General features: G+C 36.5%; 1 protein-coding gene across 1 annotated transcript in view; it reads right to left on the reverse strand.

Annotated features, from left to right (window-relative positions):
* Positions 1-21,190, reverse strand: part of CCDC102B (coiled-coil domain containing 102B) — a 797,015-nt gene that overhangs the window by 534,392 nt on the left and 241,433 nt on the right. The window contains exon 6 of the mRNA XM_036736648.1: positions 7,003-7,212. Within this exon, the coding sequence (XP_036592543.1) occupies positions 7,003-7,212 (210 nt within the window). The remainder of the gene's footprint in view (positions 1-7,002; positions 7,213-21,190) is intronic.

Below are 21,190 nucleotides of genomic sequence, written 5' to 3' on the forward strand. Positions count from 1 at the left end.
TTGTTTTTTTTTTTAATGAAAGCTAGTGTAAGAAATCTCAAAAGGAGATAACCTAAGGATCAAAAAACACTTATCCTAAAATAAAGCTGTGTGATGTTCCCATCCATCTTTTAAAAAACATTGAAGTTTAAGGAAAATAGCATTTTATATGTGGTAGGAGCTTGCCAGTTGTTGAAATGAAGGAAATGAATAAATGAAATCGTAATGGAGCTTTTAATTTCCTCTCTCAAGAAAATGCCTCCCCTCTGAGGTTCCTTTAGTTCTAGATTTATAATCATTATTCAATCCATACATTTCTTATATCCCTTCCTCCTTCAAAAAGTGATTCTTTTATCTAACAAGTCTTTGTATTTTGCTTAGTTTTTATTTAGCAGTATATTGTATATTTGAAAGAGTATTGGAGAATTATGTAAGAACATCCCAAAATAACAAATATATAACATTTAAATGATTTGATAGAATAGATAGTACCCATGAAACACAATTAGCAAGTTATATCCACAAAAAGTATTATCACATCTATGGTCAGGACTATAGTGTTGTTACTATATTACAAGATATGTGTGTATATGTATATATGTATGTGTATATATATATATAATTATATATATATACATGCATGTGTGCATGGAAATAAATGTTCATATACGTATACATGTCTATTTGTTATAGAAATATGTGTTGCTACAAATATGTATAGACACAGATATAGAATTTTCTTAATATCAAATTTTTGGTCTAATCAGTTTTTAAGTTAATGACTTTCTTTTCTGAAGTTAGCCAAGAAGCTTATCTTAACCCTACATTTCTCCTCTTCCTTTTAGCACTATGATGATTAAAGGTTAGGCTTGTACTTACAAATTAAGTTTGGGAGAAAAAAGCATACAGGCAAATATTTGAATCCACTTGAGTAACTAGTTGTTTTTTTTTCTTTTCAAAAACTAACTTAATTCAAGCAAAGTTGTATTTACCATTTAAATTCCTGGTTGTCTTAAAAGAAATAATAAGCTAAAGATGACAAAAGATAGGAATAGTCAGTATTAGGGAACCCATGAAAAGAAAGGAACACTAATACAATGTTTGTGGATCTGTGGATTGTTCCACTCATTATGGAAAGCAATTCAGAATTACAGTAAGAAAGTGACTAAATTGGCTTTTACCCAGAGGGCTACCATTGTTAGACAGTAAGGAGGTTAAAAAAAATGGAGAAGTCCAATATACTACAAAATATTTATAATAGCATTTTTTCTCTTAATTTGTTTTTAGTAAGAAAGGAATAGAAACAAAGTAAATGGCAATTAATTGTGAAATGGCCAAAAATATTATATATATATATATATGTATATGTATAATATACATATATGTATATGTATAATACATATATATGTATATGTATAATATACATATATGTATATGTAATATACATATATAAGAAATAATGAACGTATAAGAAAGAGAGAAGGCAAAATTATTTGAAATAATGTGAAGAAAGAAGTATATACAATGACTAAAGCAATATAACAGAAAAAAAAACTAACTAAATCAACACTCAATGATGGGTAATTCTGACTAAATTTGATCCCAAAGAAGAGACAGAAAAGGTTGCTTCTGCAGAGGTGATGACTATGGACTATGGTTGTGGAATATCATACTTACTATTGAATTTGATTGATAAGTTAATTAACTTTGCTTAATTGCTTTGATTTTTCCTACTTTCTATATGAAATAGGTCTCTGGGTAGAGAAGGAAGACGGGATATTTGGAGAAATTGATACAAAAGCAAAAATATCAATAAAAGTAGAAAAAACACAAAAAGAAATAATAATTAGACTATTCAGGTTTTTTTCCTGCTCTTTTCTGTTATACACATTTTGCCTTGTGTATATATACAGCCTGAGGTGTATCACTTTAACACAGCTCTGTCTATGTAGATATCATATGGCATTCATTTTTATCCTCCAGCTTGTCAGATCCAATTCAAGAACAGGAATTGAGGTCCCAGCATGCAGGTGAGAGAAGAATTAGGTAAGGTTTGATCAGTGTAACACCGTAGCAGTACAATTCAATTCTGCTCAGCAAGTATTTATTGACTGAAGACCATAGCACTGATCTTTATGGCTTAGAAATATATGACATGGAGCCTACTTTCAAGAAACTTATAATCTTCTTCAGGGGAGGGGAAGCCATTCATATACAAAACAATTAGAGGTAAATATAAGAAAGGAAATACTAAATCAAATATAGCCAAATGTTCCCAAGCAAGGTACATTTTATTCTATTCATTTTAATAACCATTTATTTATCTTTTTGGGAGGGGAGAAGGCAGGGCAATTGGGGTTAAGTGACTTGCCCAAGGTCACATAGCTAGTAAGTGTGTCAAGTGTCTGAGACTGGATTTGAACTCAGGTCCTCCTGACTCCAGGGCCGGTGCTCTACTCACTGTGTTACCTAGCTGTCCCTTAATAACCATTTATAAGGCACCTTTGGAGCAGCTAATTGGCGAAGTGGACAGAGTGCCAGGCCTGTAGTCAGGAAGACTCATTTTCCTGAGTTCAAATCTGGCCTAATACACTTACTAACTGTGTGACCCTGGGCAAGTCATTTAACCCTGTATGCCTCAGTTCCCTCATTTGTAAAATGAACTAGAGAAGGAAATGGCAAAGCACTCCAGTATCTTTGCTAAGAAAGCCCTAAATGAGGTCATAAAGAGTAAGACATGACTGAAAAAAGTGACTAACAAAAACAAGAAACCTACCATGTGGCATACCTTGAAGTATATAGACCTGAAAAAAATGAAAGTCTCTGCTTATAATGAACTTATCATATAATATTAAAAATACATCCTGGCATATAGTAAGCCCCTAATCATGCTGATTCTATCTCTACCTATACCTCACCATGATCAAGTGGCTTTCTCCTTCTGCTCCTTTCTCTCATTAGTAAATTCTTCCTGGAACCTTTGTTTTGAGGAAGGATCCAGACCCATCATCCTTCAGTCTCTGGATTTCTTCACCACTACCCTATGTGGGAACCCTCCCCCCCACCTCTTTTTGTCTTATCTTTTCCTCTATGAAAATATAAGCTATTTGAGGGCATGAGTTGTCTTTCTTTTTGCCGATATTAGTTTCCCTAGCACTTAGCACAGTTCCTGTCATGGGAGCGCTTAATAAATGTTTGTTGATGTGACTTGTTGAATATCTGTCCACACAGGTGTAATAAAGGGTAGATATTTCCTATATCTTGAACATAATCCTTCCTTCTCCATCAGAATTTTTGTTTTCCTTAAAGACTCCTCTCCCTTATCAAATTACTTTATTCTGTCTGAATTTGCATAATTTTGTATCCCTTACTACTATTGACTTTTAACCAGACTTCTGAGGGGCGGGAACGATTTTCTTTTGTCTTTGTATCTCCTTCACCTAACAGTTTCTTTCATATTGAAGGTACTCAATAAATGTTTATTGAATTTGTCAAATAGGGGTTTAGCAGAGATCATATTCATGTAATGAGAAATATCTAGAATTAGAAACATGAAAGCAAAGTAAGAATATTAGATAGAGAGAATATAAATATTTAAGTTATGACCATATCATTGGAATAATTAATTCAGTAAAGGGTCAAACAAATTTTAAAAAAAACAGCTTACATCATATACATAAATATGCCAAAAGACCAGAAGTACTTAATTTTTCTTCACTTTTCAAGTAGATTTGTGTAGATACTCTGTAGATGACTGCACTAAGCTTACTTGTGGTCCTTTGTTTCATTTTTCCCATGCAACAAAGATAAGAAAATAAGTCAGACATTTTAAAAGAACTTCCATCAAATTTATGGTGTTCTGTACAGGTATATAAGTTGCACCAAAAAGCTTATATCAGGTTATTCATATCACCTTTATTTTCGTAATTGTTATTCATGCTATCTTTGGGGCCATAAGAGGAAAATAATTATTAGCCAGCTCAAACTTTGTTAAAGGAGAGAGAAAATTTGAACTATAATATGATATTTTCTAAGTTTGTTTCATTATTTCTATTCTTAAAATTAATCAGTGGTCCCCATTTACATTTATATTAGCAGGTTATTATTCAAACATTATTATTATTTTAAAATTCAAACATCATTCCATGAGGAGCAATCAATAGTACTACACAAAATCCATCATCTGATCTCAGTTAATTCATCAATTTAGCTGAAGCCATGGAACAATGCCATCCCCACCAGAAGAACTGCAGCACAAACATCAATAGAATTAACCTTTTGGGAACAGCCACTGAAGGCTTGGCAAATGAAGAACTAATCTGTTTACTAATGTTTAAAATACAATTTACCCATTAAAAAGTCAGATCTAGTTTTTGTAAAACACATACATTACAATGATACATAAAATTAGATGTATAAGCAACATGTCTACAAAGAGATTTAAGAGCCTGAAATTGATTGAATCAGTTCACCTGAAAGTTCACCTGAAAGAACCTTTATCTTAACCTTTATCTTTTGAATTACTAATGCATTTTTTGTTTTGTTCTGAGAGAAAAAAACTATTTTAATCTAGCATCCTGTCCAGGGAAAGGAAATACAAATTTTCTTGAAATTCATGGATAGAAGATTAATTTTCTATACTTCATGTTCCAAATTGGCAAGCTCATTTTCAAAGCTTTCATTTTTCAGTACCCTTTGTTAAAAGTGTTTTGCATTGAGACTTTTCAAAAATATAAACTCATTCTCAATTCCTACAGACAACGTATCTGGATATACACATTTCTAGGTAATTTCTGTTGAATGAGGAACTATTATTAGAAGTAATAATAACAATTTGGTACAATTGCAGTGTAAAAAAAGTGAGATTGTAATGGACTGTTTGTTTGATTCATTTAGAGATCTAAAAATAGGGAACTACTTCTCATATAAAACAGAAAAAAAAAAACATATGTGAGGCTTTATTAGCATGTTCAGTATCCCAGCACAGACACAGTTCAGTGTGCCTAATGACCAAACTTTGAACTATTTTGAAGAACATGAAGACCCAGAAGATACTGTGACTGACTAGTATAAAACCTTCTCATATGTGAGGGATGAGGAATTTAGGAGAGAGGATTTATAAGCAAATGACTATGTCCTCCTTGTAGAGAATAATTTCTTGAGGTTATAGACTTTTCATGATTTGGGCAAGAGATTGATGAAGTCTTTCAAAGACCAAGAATGCCAGGGTGGTACTCAAAATAATTTAGAGCCCTCAAAATTACCTGGGTTATCCTGATTGTCATAAGCTTGATGCAGACGTTCCAGGTTCAAATGTCCGGACAGAGAAGTATGGATGAGTATTCCAATGGCCCAATAGGAGCAAAAATAACCTAGAGGTTGTCGATGGATAGGATCTGGCAAATTGCCAGCATGCCAAATACCCTTCCTGTTGGATTCCAGTCATAACCCCATTGTCATATGTCATTTCATTTTGGTGAACCCTAGGAAAGTGTCCAAATAATTTGATGGCAGATCTTTGCTATTCATTCAGTATTTAATAGGTAGATCAAGGTCATTTGTGACACTTTTAGATAAATTCTGGACAATATATAGCCCTCAAATACAGAAATGATGTGCATGTTAGAACAAAATAATTTTATGATTATGTTAGTGATTTCAATGAATACCAATTATAGAAGTGCTCTGAATACCCTGCTATAGAATGAAAACTACAATCAGTGAAAATAATGATTCAGTTTAAAGATTAAATGCCTAAATCAGGAGGAACCAGTGCAATATTATAAGATGACATTGCACTGGTTGCTTCAGTGTGGAACACATCAAGAGAAAAGATGAAGAAAGAAGGAAAAAAGATTGCAACATAGTAGGAATGTATAAAATTTTCACTTCTGCCCATTAAAATTGTATAATTTAGTTGTATTTTCAAAATAAAACATTTTTATTACTAAAAGTCTAAACTTTGAATATAGAAAATTTGGGAACCTGCGAAGTTATCAAAGACAGTGAATAAAATCAATGTGGTATTTTGCCTTAAAATCTTTATGAGCTTTTAAAGGAGGAAAATATGGTATGGAAAAAAAATACAAGCACATTGTAAAACAAATTTTCTCCTTACGTCTATCTCTTCAACTTGCAAGCTCCCCTCAAAGGGAATAAAATGGCAAGAAAATGGCATGATTGATATACTAATTATATATAAATTACATTTATATTTATTACATTACAAATGAAAGTGATAATATAAATTATGACTTAAAAAGTCTACAACCTGTAAGCAAAGTATTTTCCTCCATAAATGGTAAAGATCTTTGCAGAAATATAAAGAAAAAATACTTTTAGACAATCCAGGTTTTAGTCAATATTTTAATTACATGTTCATATATATATACATGTATATATATTATATGTACATATATATCTGCATGTGTAGGTGTCTATAACAGCCTCTCAAATTTATTTTAAAACTAATATTTAGAATTCTATTTTAAAATCATCTTATCTGATCTTGATTACATATGAACCAGGGATAAGCAAATAACAGGCCAAATCTATCAAGTGTTTACCAAGATTGCTGCTGACTAAAGCTTACTGAGTAATTACTAGAATTGATGAGACAGGACATTTGGTGTGAATAATAAGGTCAATTGCTTGGAAAATGCACAGAGAATGAAACACAACAGGCCAAGTAAGTCATAAAGAATGAATAAGTTTTTCTAAGACTTCTTGTCATTAGGGGAAAATCTTTGAAACCACAGGTTTCTTGAAGGCCTTGAGAGGCTTTGACATAATCTAAAACTTCAATCCAAAGTCATTGATCCTCTAAGTTTTCAAATTCATGAACCAAAAAGGGATTTTACAAGTTAGAGAATCAAAAACCTGGCATGGTAACTTTCTGCTTTCATCTTAGATGGTAGAAAAGAGACAAGTCAAACAGGGAGAGAGATCAAACTTGAAGATAACAAGGCATTAAAAACATGATGTATGCAAGTAAGAAAATGTACTTCAAAGTAGAATCCATACCTTGTTTTTCTCTAGTAGTTCACTTTGTGACGTCTTCAAATCAGGACCTTGAGGGACTGCAGCTAATGGATTTTTTTTATCCAAAAGCTCTTCCATTTCCTTCACCTGGGCCTTTAACCTTCTATTGTCTCTTTCCAGTCCTTGTTTTTCCGTCTCAAGTATTTCCCTCTTGCCCCACTCAGAGGTATTCTCAGCCTGTAGTCTCTCCAGCTGAAAACATACAATACAAAAAAAAAACAGCATGGGATACATGTAATGCCAATCTACTAGAGGATTCAGACAAGCAGCACATGCTGAGAAGGTTTGATGGCAAATTCAGAGAAGTAATTGTTACATATATATTTTTAAAGAGATATACCTTTGAGAACTTAGAGGAGAAATAACATTTGTCTGAAACTGTCATATTTGAGAAGCCGGCAAAAACACTAAGCTCTAAAGCTAAACATGTTCATGGATAAACTGGATTCCAATATATCTCATCTAGTCATTTTGCCAATCTTTATAATTAATAATGAACCACACAGTCAAACTAATTCCGTGGCAATCTGTGCAGTCTTCCGTATTCCCTCTGACTGAATTTGAAGTTGACCGTTAAATAAAAACTGTAAGTAATCCTACCCATTCAAGCAGAGATAATCAAGGAAGCAATTTGATGATTAGGGCATGTTTCTATAAACTATGTCTAGGTAACCTTGACTTAACACATGGGCTCTGTGCCAAAAGTCCATTTAAAATCTGTTCTTTGGAACTCATTGTTATTTTTTTTCCTGTAAAAAAACATTATGATGCATGATAATTAGTTTCATAGCCTAGCCTATAAAAGGTATTAGAGTTCATGAGTTTGCTGAAGTAATAATAGCTAGAATTTATATAGCACCTTAAATTTGCAAAACACTTTACATCTGTTACGTCATGTTATCCTCACAACCACCCTGTGAGGTATTGCGATCACTGTTCTCATTTTACAAATGGGGAAACTGAGGCAGACAGAGGATTACTGATTTGTTGAGGACCACACAGAAAAGTAAGAGGCTGAAACAAGCAAATTCAAACTCATGTTCCTAAGTCCAAGCCCAGAGCTCTAACCAATATACCACCTACTTTCTTTTGAACGATGAGATCATTTGAACCCTTCTGATCACCGAGGTTAACCAGGTGGGAGTAGGGAATAAAGAATAGGAAAGCTGGTATTTAAGACTCCATAGAATGTGCCAGTCAGTGTCATTCCCTGGGGAAATATTTCAGGAAGGCTCTAGAACAGGGGTTCTTATCCTGTGAATTTCCCTAAACTTGTTTGTTTTTTTTTTAATATTTTAATAATTATTTCAATAAATCTGATTTCCTTTGCAATCCTACATGTTACAATTTAATAAATTTGTAAACATTATTCTGAAAAAGGAGTCCACAGTTTTCGGCGGACTTCTAAGGGGTCCTTGACACAAAAAACAACTAAGAATTCTTGCTCTAGACGGAGAGGCAGAAGTGAAGGTAGGTGCTAGATTGGGCTCCAGACCACTAGTGACTTCTCCAAAGATGTTAACATAGAGTTCCAGCAGCAGAGACCACAAATTGTAGGAGACATTTCTTCCAGCAGACAATATCTGAACATATGGACAGTCAATATTATGTTATGGTTAGTAAAATGTAACCATTAAGTTTAAAACATACAACAGGCCTTATTATCTGCCCTTTTTCTACAATCACAAAGACCTGGCAAGGTCATCTGACTGACTGATGTAGCCAAAGGATCCATCTTATCATATAATGGGCACCTGAATTCTTAGTATTTCTGGGCCTTTCCATCTACCCTACAACTGAAATTTCTTTTATATGTTATTCTGCCCTACTTAAAGTATGAACTTCTTGAGAGCAAAGACTCTCATGACATTCCTATTTTATCCCTATCATAGACACTAAATAAAAGCTTTTTCATTCATTCATTAACAATGTATCTAGATTTCATGGGTTCGTAGGGTATGTTAAGGGAAGACTAATGCCTTGGGTGTGAGGGCTGCTGAGCCCTTTTCAGGGCTGCTTTCCATCTTTGGTGTCCATCCGTTCCACCTAACTCACAGCTATGGCTCCAAGAAGCTGTAGCATCTGCAGCAGCAACTCCCTATAACCATTTTGGCAGACAGGCTAAAAGAGGTTGAGAGTAACCAAGGGTTCTCAAACCCATTGGTGAGTTGGGGAGTGTCTACCCCAAGCATATGAAGACTTCCCCTGGTGGAATGGGCAATTGAGAACAATGTGTTCCAAGGCCATGAAGGCAGTTGAAGCAGGAGCTATGGAGTGCTTAGAGCTTGGTTAGACATCAAAGACACCAAAGTCATCCACTGCATCTCCAGCCACCAGAAGGCATCTTGACTCTGTCCTGCCACTGGACTGTGATGACTCTGGAGGGGTGATTGAGGCCAGTGACTTCGTGCAGCTCTGCCTCACTTAAATCCAATTTCCACATGAATCAAAAGACATTGTCCATGCCATTTTAACATTTTTCCCTATCTCAAAATCCTGTGGTGACAGGCAAGTGATGAAGCAGCACGTGCTGTAGTTACAACCCTGCATGCAGGCAGCCAAGGTCATAGGGTCATATTCTCACTACAAGCAGCAGTGGGATTCAGCAGTCCCCAGGTGTCTGAGCAGCATTTTAAGGATTGCATTGCTCACCTTCTAGTGTGAGGAAAGGGCTAGAAAATGTGCTCTAAATATTGTACAATTACCCAACATTGGCCTGATTACCAGGGCAGGCAAGGATCATACCCTATAATGGAAAAACAAAAAAAGTACAAAAACTCCTGCAAAGATGATTCCACTCACCATTGTTAAATGAAACGTGTGCACACTTACAGACCACACAAAATCCAGTATATCTAAAATACAAATAGGTCTTGTTGCAAGAGAACTCAGAAGGTATCATATCCAAATAGCAGCCCTGAGTGAAACAAGTGAATGAAGGCCAGCTGAGTGAAGTTGGAGCTGGATGAACTTTTTTTTTCTGCAGTGGCTACAGCAAAGGGGAATGCTGTGAAGCTGGTGTAGGTTTTGCACTTAAAATCTAGTCAACAAGCTCTTATGCCTACCAAAAGGATTGAATGACAGCCTCATGACAATGTGATTGCTATTTGCAGGAAAACACCATCCAACCATCATCAATGCCCAGGCTCCCACCATGACAAACCCTGATGAGGTCAAACAAAATTTTTATGAAGACCTGCAGACCCTTATCATAAATGTGACAAAATAGGACAAGCTTATAATTCTGGGTGACTTTAATGCTACGATCGGCTTAGACTAGCAGACTTAGCAGGGAGTCCTAGGGAGGAAAGGAGTTGGAAAGAGAAACAGCAATGGTTACTTACTTATGAAGACTTGTGCAGCTCATTACCTTACAAAAACCAACACTGTTTTCCATTTACTAAGTGCAATAAAACTTTGTGGATGCATCCTCACAGCAAACGCTGATATTTAATAGACAATGCCGAAGGTGGTGGCCGGAAAGCAGCGACTTGCATGAGCTCCCTGCCAGGTCCCTCCAAAAACCTATAAAAAATGGCACTGAACAAATTTTAGAATTGTAGAACCCACAAAATAGCAGAGGGAGGCAGGCCTCCAGCCCAGGACAACCTGGATGGTCGCTGGGTGAGGTCTATCACTCACGGAGCTGGACAGAACTGGATGCGGAGGGGAGCGGAGGGGAGCAGAGCTCAGTGTGGACGGAAGCAGGACCAACTAGACCAGGAGTCGAGCAGAACAAGCCCTAGCACCCTGAATCAGTGACTGTGGCAGTTACCAGACCAGTTACCCACAAACATCGAAGACAACAGAGAAGGTTAGTGGGAAAAGCTGCTGGGGACAGAGTGAAAGAAGGAGTTTGCAATTCAGCCACTACCCCAGAGGTGGAGGAGGTGGTGCAGCTACAGAACTACAGCTGCAGTTTCTTCCAGCCCCAGGCCCACATGGTGGGAGGAATTAGGTGGTGGATCAGAGCAGGAGTGTAGAGGCTGCTGAAGCTAAGTCCAGTCCGGGTTGGGGGTTCTTGGGGAAGGAGGAGTATGAGTGTGGCAGAGCTGGCTGTATAGAAATAGCTCTGCAAACAACAGTGCATCCCCTCAAGCTTGGAACAAAGTACTCTCTATTCTACAAGCAGTCATACCCTGTTGAAAAACTCAAGGGTCAAGTAAGTTGGCTGGGAACATGGCCAGGCAGAGAAAACACACTCATATTCAGTCTCAGACTTTGGAACTTTCTTTGGTGACAAAGAAGACCAAAATATACAGACAGAAGTCAACAAAGTCAAAGAGCCTACATCAAAAGCCTCCAAGAAAAACATGAACTGGTCTCAGGTCATGGAAGAGCTCAAAAAGGATTTGGAAAAGCAAGTTAGAGAAGTAGAGGAAAACTTGGGAAGAGAAATGAGAAGGATGCGAGAAAACCATGAAAAACAAGTCAATGACTTGCTAAAGGAGACCCAAAAAAATACTGAAAAAAATACTGAAGAAAACACCTTAAAGAATAGACTAACTCAAATGGCAAAAGAGCTCCAAAAAGCCAATGAGGAGAAGAATTCCTTGAAAGGCAGAATTAGCCAAATGGAAAAGGAGATCCAAAAGACCACTGAAGAAAATACTAGCTTAAAAATTAGACTGGAGCAAGTGGAAGCTAGTGACTTTATGAGAAATCAAGATGTTATAAAACAGAAGCAAAGGAATAAAAAAAATGGAAGACAATGTGAAATATCTCATTGGAAAAACCACTGACCTGGAAAATAGATCCAGGAGAGATAATTTAAAAATTATTGGACTACCTGAAAGCCATGATCAAAAAAAGAGCCTAGACATCATCTTTCAAGAAATTATCAAGGAGAACTTCCCTGATATGTTAGAGCCAGAGGGTAAAATAGAAATTGAAAGAATCCACCAATTGCCTCCCGAAAAAGATCCCCCAAAAAAACTCCTAGGAATTTTGTTGCCGAATTCCAGACCTCCCACATCAAGGAGAAAATACTGCAAGCAGCCAGAAAGAAACAATTTGAGTATTGTGGAAACAAAATCAGAATAACACAGGATCTAGCAGCTTCTACCTTAAGGGCCAAAGGGCTTGGAATACAATATTCTGGAGGTCAGTGGAGCTAAGATTAAAACCAAGAATCACCTACCCAACAAAACTGAGTATCATGGTCCAAAGCAAAATACGGATTTTCAACAAAATAGAGGACTTTCCAGCTTTCTCAGTGAAAAGACCAGAGCTGAATATAAAATTTGACTTTCAAACACAAGAATCAAGAGAAGCATGAAAAGGTAAACAAGAAAGAGAAATCACAAGGGACTTACTAAATTTGAATGGTTTTGTATACATTCCCACATGGAAAGATGATGTGTATGATTCATGAGACCTCAGTATTAGGGTAGCTGAAGGGAATATTCATATATATATATATATGATGTGTGTATGTGTGTGTATATGGGTATGTATAATATATATATGTGTGTGTGTGTCTATGCATATATGTATGTGTGTATATAGGTATATATACATATATATATATATATATATATATATATATATATATATATATATATATATATATATATATATATATATATATGGCACAGGGTGAGTTGAATATGAAGGGGTGATATCTAAAAAAATAAAATCAAATTAAGGGATGAGAGAGGAATATACTGAGAGAGGGAGAAAGGGAGAGATGGAATGGGGTCAATTATCTAGCATAAAAGTGGCAAGAAAAAGCAGTTCTGTAGGAAGGGAAGAGGGGGCAGGTGAGGGGGAATGAGTGAATCTTGCTCTCACCAGATTTGACCTGAGGAGGGAATACCATACACACTCAATTGGGTATCTTACCCCACAGGAAAGAAGGAGGAAGAAGATTAAAAAAGGGGGAATGATAGAAGGGAGGGCAGAAGGTAATCAAAAACAAACCCTTTTGAAAAGGAACAGGGTCAAGGGAGAAAATTCGATAAAGGGGGATAGGTTAGGAAGGAGCAATATATAGTTAGTCTTTCACAACATGAGTATTGTGGAAGGGTTTTACATAATGATACACATGTGGCCTATGCTAAATTGCTTGCCTTCTTAGGAAGGGTGGGTGGGGAGGGAAGAAGGGAGAGAATTTGGAACTTGAAGATTTAAAAACATATGTTCAAAAACAAACAAAAAAAAGTTTTTGTATGCAACTAGGAAATAAGATACACAGGCAATGGGGTGTAGAAATTTATCTTGCCCTACAAGAAAGGAAGGGAAAAGGGGATTGGAGGGGAGTGGGGTGACAGAAGGGAGGTCTGACTGGGGAACAGGGCAACCAGAATATATGCCATCTTGGAATGGGTGGGAGGGTAGAAATGGGGAGAAAATTTGTAGTTCAAGCTCTTGTGAAAATCAATGCTGAAAACTAAATATATTAAATAAATTTTTAAAAAGAGTAAAAAAAATAATAGACAACGTAATTGTAAAGAGAAGAGACAGACAGTATGTGAGAGGAATGAAGGCAATGGGTGGTGCAGAATGCTGGACTGATCATAGACTTATCCTCTCCAAGGTAAATATTCACATTCAACAAAAGCAGTGACCCCAAGGCAAAATGGCTACCGGAGCTGGAAGAGTTTATTGCTAACTTGGAGGGAAAGTTGAGCCAACACACAGCTGGCAACGGTGAAGCAGAAAAGGAGTAGCCAGCTTTCAGAGATTTGGTTTATGGCACTGCATTTGCTCATCTGGATCAGAACACTCACAAACATCAAGACTGGTTTGAAGAAAATGATGGGGAAATTCAGAACCTGCCAAACAAAAAAGGAGAACTCCACGGGGTTTACCAATAAGATACTTCATCCATCTCTAAGAAGGCAGCATTAAATTTCATCAAAATTAAATACAATTGAAACTTAGAGTGATGCAGGATCCTTTACTCAGTAAGAAGTCAGATGAAATTCAGCTTTATGCTGATAATAATCCAATGTGCTTTTATGATACTCTGAAGGCTATATATGGGCCAAAGATCTGTGGTGTATCTCAACTACTAGGTGCTGATGGAGCCACATTGATTAGTGATAAGGGCATGATCCTAGAGATATGGGCTGAACACTTCCATTGTGTTCTCAGCAGACCATAATCAATGCTGAAACCATTGACCATTTTTCTCAGTTTGAAGTCAGTCCTACGCTAGCTGAAGTTCCAAATGAATAACAAGTTTTGAATGCCATTAAGCTCCTTTCATGTGGTAAAGAACCTTGTACTGATTCTATTACAGCTGAGATTTACAAGGCAGGAGGTCCATTACTCATATAAAAGCTGACTGAAATTTTCTGGATTATATGGCAAGAGGAGGTTATCCCCCAAGAACTCAAGGATGCCTTCATTTTCTATCTCTGTAAAGGTAAAGGAAATAGACTGTCCTGTGACAATCACAGGGAGGTCTCTCTCTTAGTCATTGCTGGCAAGATTCTTGCCAAAGTCCTCCTGAATAGGCTGATCCTTCAACTAGAAGATACTCATCCAACTGAGAGACAGTGTGGCTTGAGAAAGGACCATGGACTGATCAATTGGAGTTGGGCAGCCAGGAGCAGAACAGAGGCATGTACACAATGTTTGTAGCTCTGACCAAGGCCTTTGATACTGTCAGTCATGACGGATTATGGGAAAAAATTATGTCAAAATTTTGTTGCATGGAGAAGTTCATCAGAATTGTATATCAATTTCACAATAGCATGCTTTCCCAGATCTGGATAATAGACAAAGCTTTTGTGCTTTTCCAATCACCAGTGCAGTGAAATGAGGTTATGTGCTTGCTCCCATGCTTTTCTGCATGATGCTCTCAGCCATGTTGTCAAATACCTTCAATGGGGATGAACAAGGCATCAAAATCAGCCACTGCACTGATGGTAAATTATTCAACTTAAAAAGGCTACAAGCCAAGACCAAAGTGGAAGGAGCATTGCTGCATGTTTTTTTTCTGATTTCAGATGATTATGGACTCAATGTAGCCGCTGGAGCTGAGATACCAGAAATTATGGATTGATTCTCTGCTTTATATTCTAATTTTGACCTAACAATTAACACCAAGAAAACACAGGTGCTCCATCAGCCAGCACCACACCATCCATACATGGAACCATTGGTTACAAAAATGGAAAAGGTTTGTATGCTGTGGGTAAGTTCACTTACTTTGGCAGTGTACTTTCCAGGGATGTACACATTGACAATGACATTGACTCATGCATTGCCAGAACCAGCTCAGGGTTGGGGAGGCTTGAAAGGAAAGTGTGGGAGAGAAGAGGTATTAGACTGATCAACCAAACTGAAGGGCTTCAGAGCCATTGTTCTGGCCTTATCGTTGTACGCCTGTGAAACCTGAACAGTATGCCAGCACCACCCCAGGAAACTGAATCTCTTCTATTTGAATTATCTTAGGAAGATTTTGAAAATTGCCTAGCAGAATAAAATACCAGACACTGAGGATCTTTCTTGAACTAAATGGCCAAACATTCAAACTCTACCATAGAGAGTGCAATTCTGATGGGCTGGCCACATTGTTTGAATGTCAAATATACACTTGCCAAAAAGACTTTTATAGAGAATTCACACAGGGCAAGTGCTTACATGGTGGTCAGAAGAAGTGATACAAGAACACTCTCAAGAACTTTGGAATTGACTGTGTGATTGGAGATACTGGCACATCACTATAATGAGCAAAGCAGAATTGAAGTAGTTCAAAGGAAACATGAGAAGTACAAATTTAGAGAATCCACCCCAAGTGTTCCCATGTACTATTTGTGCCTGCCCTGTGATAGAGCATTCCAAGCTTGTATTTGTTTAATCAGCCAGAGTTGGACACACTGTAACTTGGCTCGAGCATAGCAATATCATTTTGGTCCAATTCAACAACAAAGGATAACAACCAATCTAGATTTCAGATCAGATAAGATCTCTCACATCCTTATGGATGAAATGGAGAAATGTAGTTTGATTGGTATGCAATCTAAAACAGCATTCAATGAGATCAATTTCAACTTAAAGTAAGTAAGGTTTCTAATGTGCTCCAGGATTCTGTACTTGGCCCTGTCCTATGTACTACAAACTAATAGCATTTAGAGCTGGATCAGGTCCTAGAGATCTAATTCAAGTTCCTTAGTCTAAAGATGATGAACAGAAACTCATAGAAGTTAATTGATTTTCCCAAGGTCAGGAGGTAAGCAAAGCTTTCACTGAAATACAGTTCCTCCAAATGCATAACTAGTCATCCTTCCATGATACTACATTTGATCAATGACATATTGACATATTAATGGCATATTTACAAAATTGGTAGAGAATACAGGCTGGGAAGAATCAATATTCAAAAATAGGAATTGGTAGAGGTGAAGCCAGGATGTCAGAGTAAAGGCAGGGACTCACCTGAGTTCTCCCCCAAGCCCCTCCAAATATCATTTAAAATGACTTTAAACAACTTCTAGAGCAAGAGAACCACAAAAAGACAGAGTTAAACAAATTTCCAGCTCAAGACAACTGGGAGGGTAGGTAGGGAAACATCTGTTGCATCAGGTTGAGAGAGAAACACCGTCCAGTTGATGCCGAGCCAGCATAGCCCCAGCCACAGCAAATCAGGATCAGTCCTTGGGAGTCAATGAATCTGCAGCAGCAGTGGCTGCTCCTGAAGCGCTCAACCCACCGAGAGTTAGGGGTTCAAACAACTGATCAAAAGGAGATTACAGGGTTCTTTTTGTTAGCACTGAGGTAAGACTCAAATTCAAATACAAAACTCAAGAGAACCATAAAAATGTAACCAAAAAAGGGAAATCATAAGGGATTTAATAATTTTACATTCCTACATGGGAATGGAAGCATACATTTGTAACTCATAAGACTTTTCCCATTATTATAGTGTAATTAGAAGGAGTATATATAGAAGAGGGCACAGGTGTGAGTTGAATATGCAGGGATCATGTCTAAAAAATAAACTTAAGGGGTGAGAGAGGAATGTACTGGGAGAAAGAGAAAGGGAGAGGTAGAATGGGGTCAATTTTCTCCTGTGAAAAGCAAGAAAAAACTTTTGCAGTAAAGGGGAAGAGGAGAGAGGTGAGGGAGAGTAAGTGAACCTTATTTTCATCAGAATTGGCTCAAAGAGGGAATAGCATAAACACTCAATTGGTTATTGAAATCTATCTTGCTGTACAGGAAAGTAGGAGGGGAAAGTAGGGTAGATTAGGGGAGGGGATAATTAGAAGCAAAACACCTTTGAGGAGGGCCAGGGTGAAAGGAGAGAGAGAATAGAATAAATGGGTGGGATAGGATGGAGGGAAATACAGTTAGCAATAGCACCTGTGAAAAAGAAGAATTTGAAGCAAGTTCATTTGATAAAGGCCTTATTTCACAGACATAGAGAGCACTAAGTCAAATTTATAAAAATAAGAGTCATTCACTAATTAATAAATGATCAAAAGATATGATCAGTTTTCAGATGAAGTATTCAAAGTTATCTATAGCCATACAAAAAAATACTCTAACTCATTATTGATTGGAAAAATGCAAATGCAAATTAAAACAGTTCTGAGGTACTACCTCATAGCTATTAGATTAGCTAATAAGACAGAAAAGATAAACATACTGAAGGAGATGGAGGAAGAACGAAATGTTCATGCACAGTTGGTAAAGGTGTGAACTGATTCAACCATTTGGTAGAACAATTTGGAACTAGGCCCAAAGGGCTAAAAATCCGTGCATACCCTTTGACCTAACAATACCACTTCTCCATCCCAAAAGAGACAGAAAGGGGGAGGGACCTATATATACAAAAATATTTGTAGCAGTTCACTTCTGGGGACAAAGAATTAGAAATTGAGGGGATACCCACCAATTGAGGAATGGCTGAAAAAGTTGTGGTATGTATCTATAATGGAATACTATTATACTTTAAGAAATTATGAGCAGGATGCTCTCAGAAAAACCTGGAAAGTGTGGGCTGATGCAGTGAAATGTAGTGTGTACAAAGTAACAGCAATATTATTATAAGGCAATCAGCTGTGAATGACTTAGCTATTTTCAGCAATACAACAATCCAAGACAACTCTGAAGGATATATGATGAAAAATGCTATCCATCCCCAGACAAAGAACTGATGGCATATGTATACAGATTGAAGCACACATTTATTTGTACTTTATTTTTCTTGAGTTTTTTTGTATGTGTTTTCGTTCACAACATGACCATTATGAATATGTTTTGCATGACTACACATGTATATCCTATACTGAATTGCTTGCCCTCGCAATGGGAGTCTTGGGGGTGGGGTTTGCAAGAAAGGGAGAAAGTTTGGAACTCAAAGTTTTAAAATGAATGTTTATAATTGTAATAAAATACTAAATAAATTAGAAGGAAAAATATTTCAAAATAACAGAATCAAGAATAAAGATGTCAATTAATTCACCATTCAATGAATATTTACTTTTTATAGACAATATTGCATTTTATTTTTTAGTTTAAATTTTATTTTTATTTTCAAATTTCTCCCTCCCTCCACCTGCCTATTCAGAAGACAAGAAATACAATACCCATTATACATATGAAGCCTGTGTTCTAGCCATAGTGCCAAATGGTTGGAAAAACACAAAAATGAAAACAGTCCTTATTTCAAGGAGCTTTCATTCTTTTAAGGAGAGACAATATATGCACACATTTCTGTAAAAATAAAATATAATTATCATTAGGGATGGGACTAGTAGCTAGGGGATCAGAAAAGACCTTATATAGAAAGTGAATGAATGAATGAATGACACATTTATTAGGTGCTTACTATATGTGAAGTATTGTGATAAGTTCTAAGGCTACAAATAGAAAAGTAAGACATTATTTGTGCTCAAATGGAGGAGTCTAAATTTGGAAGTTTTCAGTAGCAAGTAAAATAGAATCCCAAGGATTTAAGGTATGGAAGGATAGTAAGTATTAATACTTCCATTGAAAGAATCATATAAAATGGGATTTGAACTAAACTTTGAAGAAAAATACAGACTATACACCACCACCATCATTATCAACATCATCATCATCATCATTGTCATCATCACCATCATCGTCATCATGGCTATCATTATTTTGAGATATGCTCTTTCTGTGTGGCCCAAGCTATAAGTACAGCAGCCAGTCAATGGGCCTGATCCCAATATTGACTGAAGAAGAAGTGTTAATCTGCCCTTTTTGTCTCTCCTTAAGCAGCCTGGTAAGGCTCCAGGGACTTCACTGTACTGGTGCCAGACTTCATGTGCATATCCAGTCAGCTTTAGGCCTGTTGTATCTCAGAACTTCCAGTCTCAGGTAATCTATTAGACTCAAGGTCCTCTAGCAGTAGAAACTATGGGTATGTACCACCATGCCTCAAGAAAATATAGATTCCAAGAGGCAGAGGTAAGAAGAGAGTGTATTTCAGGTATAATATACTCTCTATTTAAGATACTATTTAAAAATCCTCAGTTTAGTGTTAAAAGGAGATGAAAAAGTAGCTTCAATAAAGAAAAGTTTTATCAATAACCAAAAGATGTGATATTTTGTCACTGTTATAAATAAATATGTTAATACATAAGGAGAATTAGATAAGAAATTTAATTAAAAACACTTAAATATGTGTATGAATTAACAGCTTTCTAATGGAATTTAAGCAGTTTGGAAAAGAAAAAATGAACTGCAGCATAAATATAGTGACTCAAGTCACCTGGAAAACAATATAGAATAATAACACACTTTTACGTAAACAGTTTTATAGTTCAAAGAATCAGAGAAAGAACTTTTACTTATCACAAGGTGGAAAATATAGCTATGAAGAAACAGTTCAAGGACACAAAATGAGTTGGACCACATTGAAGACTTTAGAGCTTCAGGACAGCATGTTCCCTAAACTCATATAACTGTTTTATGACTAAAGGATAAAGCTGAACAGATTAAAAGCATATCACAAAAGACAACTGAAGTATGATTGTAAATGAGCATTGATTTCATAGAGGAAATTTGAGGAGCCTAACTTTTTCATTGAAAGGTGGGTCATTGAGAACCAAAAGCCAATGGTTTTTATTTAAGCCACTGAAAAATAAAGGAGAGATAGAAAGCTAAAAATGACAGAAGAGGAAGAAATGGCATGGAATTGAAATGGCAGTTAGTGTGAACTGTCTAAAGCAGGCCTGCACAAATTGCAGCCAGCCAAAGGATTTCCTCCACTTACAAACATTTTCAACATTTTTTGTGGGCTGCCTGAAATCCTTTGACTGGTTGTAAGGTGCCCAAGGGCCATAAACGGCCTACAAGCTGCAGGTTGTGCAGGCCTGGTCTAAAGAGACCGACAAGAAAAATCAGCTGTCAAGAAGACTTTGACTTTTATTGCTTGAACGACTGAATGAAGATGACAGTTTGTCTATTGCCTCTCAGTACCACCTAAAACTTTAGAGAAGTGAAACTCATAAGTATATATTGCCCCTTTCTGCTCCCCTCTGTTCAGAGAAGAGAAAACAGAAAAGGGAAAGCAGATACTACAAATATCTTGAAATGTGAGAAAAAGTTGGGTGGATTTGGCTGGTTATTAAACCTAAGATGCATACTGGCAGTTCTGTTTTCATCTGACAACAGAGCACCTGAATGAATAACTGACTAGGATGCTTTACATAACCCAGAAAGAGCCAATTTCATGAACTTTGCAGCTCTCCTGCTTAAAGAGAACTGCTATTCAAATTAAGATCTATCACTTTCTAAATGTCCTTTTAATGGTGATTAAAAGTGAAGAAGTTTATAAATGCTACATCCAAATATAAAAGAAAAGAGGATTTATCCATCTGAAGAGTGGTAAGGATCAATAAACAAGTAATAAACAGAGATGGCATTTCATGTGATATGGATGTTTCCAAATGAGCCAACATTATCAGTCCAGAGTTGTGAGTTACCCCAAGCACTTAAACTTTTCTTTCTCAAGTGTTTCTCTCCCAGAGAGCACATGCCTACTCTCTCTGACAGATATTGGGGACATTGGTAGAAGTTCATGACCCAGCTTTATATTAGTATTTCATCACATTTTATTATTTGTGCATTTGACTTAATGTGAGTGTTCATGGTGTTATGGTTTATTTTGCATTATGTTAAGTAAATGGCTCTTTTAAGTTCTAAAAGTATCATTATTTTAAGTGGCCAGTTGTGTAAATGT

This window comes from Trichosurus vulpecula, chromosome 1 (assembly GCF_011100635.1).
Source record: "Trichosurus vulpecula isolate mTriVul1 chromosome 1, mTriVul1.pri, whole genome shotgun sequence".
Lineage (NCBI taxonomy): Eukaryota > Metazoa > Chordata > Mammalia > Diprotodontia > Phalangeridae > Trichosurus > Trichosurus vulpecula.